The sequence below is a fragment of the Pygoscelis adeliae genome, unplaced genomic scaffold (assembly GCF_000699105.1).
Source record: "Pygoscelis adeliae isolate BGI_AS28 unplaced genomic scaffold, ASM69910v1 Scaffold38, whole genome shotgun sequence".
NCBI classification, from domain to species: Eukaryota; Metazoa; Chordata; class Aves; order Sphenisciformes; family Spheniscidae; genus Pygoscelis; species Pygoscelis adeliae.
In genome coordinates this window covers 9,096,492-9,104,954 of record NW_008825614.1, presented here as the reverse complement: position 1 = coordinate 9,104,954, position 8,463 = coordinate 9,096,492, and the positions used below count along the sequence as shown (strand labels likewise).

The 8,463-nt window shown below is 41.6% G+C and overlaps 1 protein-coding gene across 3 annotated transcripts in view; it reads left to right on the top strand.

Moving 5' to 3' along the window:
- Positions 1 to 2,152: 2,152 nt before the first annotated feature.
- IL17RA (interleukin 17 receptor A) overlaps positions 2,153 to 8,463 on the top strand; it is a 17,180-nt gene continuing 10,869 nt past the window's right edge. For 2 of the 3 annotated variants that reach the window (XM_009332884.1, XM_009332881.1), the window contains exons 1-4: positions 2,362 to 2,392; positions 5,257 to 5,403; positions 6,626 to 6,750; positions 7,839 to 7,965. In XM_009332884.1, coding sequence (XP_009331159.1) covers positions 5,265 to 5,403; positions 6,626 to 6,750; positions 7,839 to 7,965 — 391 coding nt within the window. In that variant the 5' untranslated portion in view covers positions 2,362 to 2,392; positions 5,257 to 5,264. Of the gene's footprint in view, positions 2,240 to 2,361; positions 2,393 to 5,256; positions 5,404 to 6,625; positions 6,751 to 7,838; positions 7,966 to 8,463 lie in introns of those variants that run through there. The other variant, XM_009332882.1, reaches the window with a different exon arrangement.

Sequence of the window (8,463 nt, the reverse complement as noted above, 5' to 3'; positions counted from 1 at the left end):
TTGGAATATTTGTTCTGACTCTGGGATGTTGCCTTAGTCCTAACTTAGTGCAGCAAAGATGATTTCATTTTGAAAAAATACAATGTTGCTGGCTGCCTGGTAGGAGAAGAGTTCTTCACCAAAGTTCAGTTCTCAGGCAAATTGTTATATAGATTTGTATATATTTAGAAGTTCAGAGTGGCCAATTAGGCAGATTCCTTCCTTTGAACTGATTGAAATATTTCCTAAATGATAATAAAGTTGGTCAATATTATGCAACTTGGGTGTTGCACTGGATCTTTTTCAATATACCGTACCTTGGGTACGTTTGTAGTACTGCTTATTGGGAGTGTGGCTGTGTTACTTGTGAAGGGTGCCTGAAGACTGGATTTATACCTGTGTCTTGTTTTGACTTGTGTAACAAAAGCCTGGAAGAGATTTTCAGGTTTTATTTTTTTATATAAGCATGAGGAGCTTAGTGCCAAATCTGCCTGCTTTCACTCAAGGTTTGTAGGAACACAGATACTTTAGCTGAAATGTGAGTGTTAATGTTGGAAGCATTTTTTTCATAGTCAGTAGAACTCTGCTCATGTTTGAAATAGGTTGCTCAGCACAGCTTGTATGATACCTGATTTAACCAATTGCTTATACTTTTTATTTCCTTCAAATAATAAAAAGCGTATTAATTGATGTGATGTTAAAGCCACATGGCTTTCACTGCGACTTCTTCAAAGGCAGGATGTAGTTCTGTCTTGTTACAAGCAGGCAAAAGCCAGCACAGCTGTGAAACAGCAGTGCCCACCTTCCTCCTCAGGCCTGGTGGTTTGTTCCACCTGGATCCCGTACAAGCAGGAGCAGAGGTGCAGCAGAGCAGAAGGGCAGAAGATCTGGTTCACAGCTGACCTCCCTTCCGCTCCTCGAGTTGGTTTCAGGCTGTAGCCAGGTGCCCGCGTGGTCACACACATGCTTGTGCCAGCACAGGGCAGGCTGCAGTGCTGGGGTGTAAGTGAAGGGAGGTTTAGGGCTGTATCTCTCGCAGTGATGGTGTCTGATGCTAACTCAGTGTCTGTGAAACTTCAGCTTTCTGTGCCGTACTGGAGGGCATGCTCACTACCAAAAAGGCACAGCTGGCTTTTTCAAGCATCCACTCCTGAAAATGTAAATACAGCCTTGGATAGCCATGGCCATACCGCATTAATAAGCTAAGCCCCAAATACAGTTGGAGTTGACCTTAAGTTGCAGAGAGGTTAAAAACCCTGCTGACTTGCCTCCTTCACTGGAATGAATTATATTGTGGCAGCAGTGTGACAATAATATCCACCTTTATATGTCAAGGCATAGGAAACAAGTGGAAGGAAACCTAGCCCTCATCTTGATTTACTAAGTCAGTGAAAACTTCAGACTTCCTTATCGCTAGGATTTTGCATCGCATTAACCAAGCAAGCTTACGTGCTTTCTTCTGGTGACTGTGGGGTCTTCCAGTGTAAACAAAACATACCTGGGGGAAACCAGGCAGAGCCCACTTAACTTCTGGCTGGTTCTTTATGTTCAGGACTTTGTATCTTTATCCTTAATATGAAAGAGTCTAATTCTGATTATTTTTTTCTTCATGGGTTGCCTCTCAAATATATTTCTAGAAAGTAAAATCACCATATCCTACTTACAAGCCTGGCACTTACTAGATGTTTTCTTTTCCCTTCCCTGCTTCTTCTGAGGCTTCAGGAAAAAGACCAGCCATAAGTGATGCAGCCTTCCTGTTCAGGCAATACAGGACCATTCATCACAGTGTGCTACTAGTCACTTATCGAATTTAAGTTTTTAGAGTGTCATTGCATGTTGGTTTTGAACCCAAACGTAAGATGAAGGGGATGCCCTGCAGTAGGCAGTACATAACCCAGTACTTCGGTGGCAAGCCTAGCTGCAGAGAGCTTATGCTTCCAGTCAGATGTGCTTAGACCTTGCAAGCATTACCAGCAAGATCAGTGCTGGGTAGCAGTAACTTAAAGCAATGGTATTGAAAAACCATATCCATCTACTTCAAGCAGTCTTTAATGTCACACTGGTTTCTATTTTCACAGTCCTGGATTTTGGAAGGTTTTTACTGTCATCATCTTGCATTTTTGCCTCTCCAATTTCTTTCCATTATTGCAACTACTACCGTCACATATGCAGTTCAGGTGTTCAGAGGTTTCATGTCCTGTGTCCTTTGGTTTTCTGATTAACATTTTTGTGCAATGTTTCTTGATGGTTAATTCTTCTGGTTTGTATGCATCGCTACTCACTGAATTGTTTTCTTACTGCCCCTCTCCTGCCACCAAGCAGAAGCAAATTACTGTCAATCCAGTTTCTATTCTGAGAGTAATATTCTTGTTTGTTTCCCCCCTGCAGGATTTAAACTGCCTCGTAAGAAATAGTAAGTATTCTTTTCTTCATTGCGGTTTTCTCATCAGATCATGCTTTTTTTTTAACTGGGTTCATACAGCAAGTTCTTCCTGCTAGAACCAGAGATGTAAAGTGAAGCACTGCTGTCATGCCTTGCTTTGGGAGTTTTTGGTTTGATCCGTAATCAGCTCCAGCTAAAAGGGGAATGGAAAGTTAATTCTTTTTCAGGATAGAGTTTGGGGGGTGGGGTGGGTGGAACACAACCCAACTTGTTTAGTTTCTATTTAAAGCTGGGATGGTCAGTTTTTCAAGAAATGGGAAATTTAGGACAAGTTTGTCAGTAAATGTTCATTACAAGCTATGATAGTACCTGATGGAAAAACTAGTGTATGAACTAGAATTTTAAAAGGGGCATAAAGGGGTGCAGCTGAAAGCAATTAATGTAAATTATTGGGCATAAAGTCCAATGAATTAACTCGACCTTAAAGGTCTTTTCTAACCTAAATGATTCTATGATTTGGAAAAGGAAACTAGAGTTACTGTAAGTACCACTGAACAAATATATTGGCTATACCAGGGGTAAGGGGTCAAGTCTTAGCAATAGCACATATCTGAAACATTTTAGTATAATTATGGGTAAATGTTCTTAAAGGAGAACATTCTGCATTTGTCTGTTTGGTACATGGAGATGTCTAGGCGGTGCTGCAGAAGTCCTTGGCCTTTCCTTGCAGTTGTTGTTCTAAGCAGGCTCATTTCTGCCTCAGTGCCCAACCCTGTATCGTACTGGCACAAGTAATTTTGTAGCCATGCTTGGCATGCCAGATCAGGGAGATGACTATGCTGAAAATAACCAGATTTTAAACTTTTTTGGCAGGAGAGAGATTGGGTGGGATCAGATTGGATCGTATTTCCCACTGGCAGACAGCCATTGGAATATAGCTTGACAACATGGCTAAGCCAAGCTGCAGCTCCACCATTCAAATGCTGCCTTATTTGAATATTTGGTTTAAATTCTGCCTTATTGTTCTTATGTTTTTCTGCTCTAGGTAAAAGATTTTTTTTTAAGTGCCTAATACACTCTTTTCTGAAAGGTACTTTAATCTTATCAGGTTTTTTTATAGATATTTTTTGGTAGAATGAGCATTTGAGGATTGTCTAATTACTTCCTAAGCCTAAAACCATGCTGTCACAAGAAGGGATAGTGCCCACTTTCCACTGTTCCCATCACTGAAAGTGTACTTTGGGGGGGTGGGGGGTGACTGTGCACTGCATAATGGCAAACTGTGGGGAGGAAAGTGCTGCTCTTACTTGTGTCCCGTCCAGCATCTGCCTGTGTGCTCCCACTGCTTCCCCCGGGACGGTGCCAATGGTGGTGGGCCTGCAGGCTGAGCTGCTTCCTTGAGCTCTGCCTGATGGAGTAGCCCGCCAAGGAAACCTTTGTTTGGCGGGTCATTTTTTTATGAACCAAATCATCACACAGCCCCATGATTGTTTGAACTCGTGCAAGGGAATATGTGGAAAATGTAGCCAAGAGAGCAACATTTCATTAGCAGCATGGATTTCTATCAGCTGAAACTGGTAGCAAAACATGTTTTGCCTTTGAGGAGTTCAACCTACAAATTTATTCTCTTGCTTTTTGTTGTTCTCTTTTTCAATATTACAGTGGTTTAGTGTGGATGCAACAAGTAGCTAAAGAATATCATACTGATCTCTCCAAAGCTTGTATATGATCATTTTAGCTCTCTTCTTTATTGATATATTGATATTCAGTGATCACGCTAGCCTGTTCATATGATTCACAGATTGCATTATGCAGCTCGTGTTCATTAGTTTTTCTGCTAGTTTTTCAGCAGTGCTGTTATGAATAAATACCATTATAAATTCTCATTAGGTAAATATGGCCTACACCACATGTGCTTAGATATATATTACAGTATGTCACGAAGTGTTTTGTCTGAATGGGTCCAGTAAAGTGACTCAGACTTATTTTTATTGACAGTTCTGCCTTCACCTCCTCCCAAGTCTGACAGTTATCATATGCTCTATCATCAGTTATTTTATATTTCTAGATTGTTGATATTTTCTAGAAAAATGCATAGCATTGGGCCTACGCTCACCCCCGCAGAGCTATTTAAAACATTCAAACAGTAATGATTTCCCACTTGCAACTCCTCCTTGATTTGTCAGCCTAGTTCTTCCTGTGTTTGTGCTTCACTGATATTCAGCAGAGCTATTTTAATATGCTCTGATAAGTCAGATGTCTTACAAAAGTCTAAGTAGATCATGTCTGTGTAATGCCTGTCATACTTGATTTCATTTTCTGATGAGATTACAGGACCAGTTTTCCCTAACACTGTATTGACTAGCATAAATTATTTTTCTGTCCGGAGAGCTCATTAGTTTAGGAAAAGCATAACAAGCAGTTGTTGGAACCTAAATTCAGATGTATATTCAAATTAAAGTAAGGCAGTTTTTAAACAGAAAGTAATTAGGAACAATTTCCCTGGGTATCTGACAGACTACTTATCATTGGAAGGCTGGAAATTAGTACTAGTGTTCTAACATAGGTCTGTTTCAGCAGCAAGGTATGGTCTTGCTGCAGGAGATGCTGAGTAAATTCACTTGACCTCTTTAACCTGACTACATTGATTGTGATAATTACTAATGGATTTTAAGGAAAAGAGGAAGTGTAAGTTACTAGAATGAGTGAGTTCAGAATATTACAGGCAATTTATAAAGTACTTGCATGCTGAAAACTGCCTTTCTGAACTGTGAAGTAGTCTGTCACCCAGTTTTGCCCTCTGAGTAACCCTGACCCAAAGGGCAGACCATAACTGCAATTAAGCGGAGTTTCCTCGGCCCCACTCTAAATGGCAGCTTGCATTTGCTGGACAGGTACCTGCATGGAGGCGAGCTGGCTGCAGGTTCCCGTGTGGACTCCTTCTGCTCCGAGCAGTCTTCATGTCTCTTCTGACGTTTTCTGTCAGATGGATGGAAACCTGCTCCCTGTGCTTCGGATAGAATGGAAAGTGGCCACTGATGGTAAGTGGTGGTTGTTTAATGTGAACATGGAGCAGAGGAGTTAGGTGTGATCTAGTAAGGATAGGGAGGAGAATTATGACTTTGGAAGTCTTTTACTGATCTAGTCATGAAAGTAGAGCTTTGAAATTTGGGGGTTTGGCTGCTTCATTTTGTTTGTTTTAGGGGATGATTTTGTTTTTTCTTGGTGACTGAATCGGGGCTTTGTGTGTGCTGGGTATTCAAGAATTTAAAATGTTTCCACTAGTATGGGATAATGATATTTAAAATGGGAAAAGCAGATAAAAATGGAATCCAGTGACCCACAACTTTACCATGGCAGTGAGGGGAGAAAGGAGGTTCACGCTGCAGGCATTGCCTTTCAAGGCATAGCAATGACTGCAGCAGTCTTGTGCAGGGGAATTACATCTGTGAACTGAACAGATGAGAATTAATTTGAAAGCACAAATAGCTTATGTGCTGTTAACCCAATGCAAGTTCCTCCCATTTTGGGTAATCTAGTCCTTGTAACTTAAGTTTCCTATATGCAGATGTGTCTTGATAAAGGAATTATTGTCTCATTCTTGGAGCCTAAATGAGTACACTAAGTCAAGTTTTCTAACTCTCCAAATATCTTTGATTATTTTTTGTTTGTTTGTATATGGTGTTTCCCTTGCATGCTCTTGTCCGTGGTTTTGCACTGATTCAAGACAGAATTAAACGCATTCATTTCTTCCTTCTGCAGGGCCTGTGTCTGAGTGCTGTATAGAGTTATTATCTCAGTATAGCTATAGTAGTGTAGAAGCAGGTGTGACTCGGGTAACCCAGTCATTTTGTGTAGCTGTGGTTATAAACTTTATCATTGGGATTGTCTGTACCAAAATAAAAGCGTATTTACTTGGTGCCCAAACTGCATGAAGCAGCCTTGAGAGGCAAAGCTAAACACAACACTGAACCTGTGAAACTGCCAGGGTGTCTGGAAAAATGAAGTTGCCTTCTATGCTGCCCCTTCACTTGCACAGATGGAGCTCTTGCCATGCAATACAACCTTTAAGCTGAAAGTGCTGTTAGTCAACCCTGCATGCTCACTTCTTCATGGCCGGTTATCTTTGAAGCACTGGGGATCCCAACACAAAGGAGGAAGACTGTGACAAGACTAGGCATGGTGGTAATCTCTGTGGGGGTTGCAACCTCTACATGTGCAGATGACAGGAAAAAACATCTCTCTCTGTCCCTGTGCCTGCAGCTAGCATCCAGTATCTCCGAGGGGCAGAGCTGGCTGTGATGCAATTGAACAGCAATCAACAGATCTGTGCCCAGTTTGACTTTCAGAACAACTTGCCACTTCAGGTCCGTCCGGATGGAGGCCGGGTGAGTGCAAAGGGCTCTAAACTACTTTTTTCTAATCCATGGGTTTGCTTCTGCTTTCGCTGTCATACAGCAAGGTTGTTGATTAAAAAGTACAAACTAGTTAGAAGAGTTGATGAAACAATCAAGATACTGGGCTTGAGACCTGCTGTCATTTCCAGCTTGTTTTACACCTGTGTGTAACTGTGTACAAGCTGCTTGCTTGTCTTGGTTTCTCTTTCACTCTTCCTGTCTTTCAGGTTTTAAGAATTGTTGCTTTCACTGCCTAGCACATGTCTTCATTCTGGATGTTGCTTAAAGCAACTCATTTTTTGAGTTGCAAAAACTCAGTTTTTGCATTCTGCTTGACAGCTCTGACATAGCCTTCTTTTTAACTCAACCCTTCCTTTTACTTCCACCTCTTTCTTGTACCCTCTTGCTGTGGAGGAAAGCACCAACCTTAGGAGTGGTCCTTCAGCTTACACTCAGTCTAGGAAACTTGTCAGAAAAATGCTGAGCATCCACAGCTCCCTTTATGAACAACAGGAATCTGGAGTTCATTCGTTATCACGTAGAACTGGGCCATAGTTGGCTTAACATCTGGAGCCGGTGCCTCTCCCAGAATTTGCACAGCACTGCTGATACGTGGAAAACAGTAGAGATTTAAGAAAATATTTATGGAATGGCCAGGTACAGAACTACATATGTATAAGGGCAACTCTAAATGCTTAACACTTGCACAGCACTGCAAGATTCATACTAGACTAGAATTTCAGTCTCAAAACTGCATATTTTAGCCTCGTTTTCTTTCAGTTCAGAATGTAATTAAGTGGAAACTCATGCCAAACAACTGTGTTGTGACTGTTGTGTCTGTTCAGAGATCCCAACAAATAACTGTACTTTTCTCATTCCAAACAGAAGAATTTGAGCTAGACTAAGGGACTGGTATATTTAATACACCCGAGTTCCATTTTTTTATACTCAAGCTTCAGAAGAAGGGTCATATGGGATGAGGGAACACAGTGGAACAGGCCCAAGCCAGCTGTTAATTTCAGTGCCTTTATAGGACAACATTCTCACTTTAAATCCTTGTGAATGTGTTTTGTTTTCAGTGGAATTTCACTTTTGACCGTTTTGAAGTGGAACCTGGCCAGACTTACCAAGTGACTGTCTACCACCTGCCCAAACTGGGTGTAGATGGAGACTACAATTGCAAGTCCATGTCTTTCACAATGCCTGGTAAGAGGTGCTCTAGTTCACTTAGGCCTTGAGCTTAGGACTGTGATGGTTTGTGGACCCGTGGTTGGGTTTTTTTTTTCCAGATGAGACCCATGAACTGTGAGCAAGTTTGGCAATAGGGTGACAGTATTGTAAAAACCTGTTGTCCTTTCTGAATACTGCTGTTTAGAAAGTCCATGGTGCTAGCCTTATCTACAATACCCCTGTGGTATATATCCAAACTGCATGTGCTGCGACTCACCATCATTATTTCTGGGATCCTGTGTCCAGAAGTTTGTCAAATCTAAGGCACCTGAATGTACACAAGTCATGGGACCCAATAAGATCTGTCCATGGGTCCTGAAGGAATTGGCAGATGAAGTTGCTATCGTATTTGAGAAGCCGTGGCAGTCCGGTGAAGTTCCCGCTGACGGGAAAAGGGGAAACATAATCCCCATTTTTAAAAAGGGAAAAAAGGAAGACCCGGGGAACTACAGGCCAGTCAGTCTCACCTCCGTG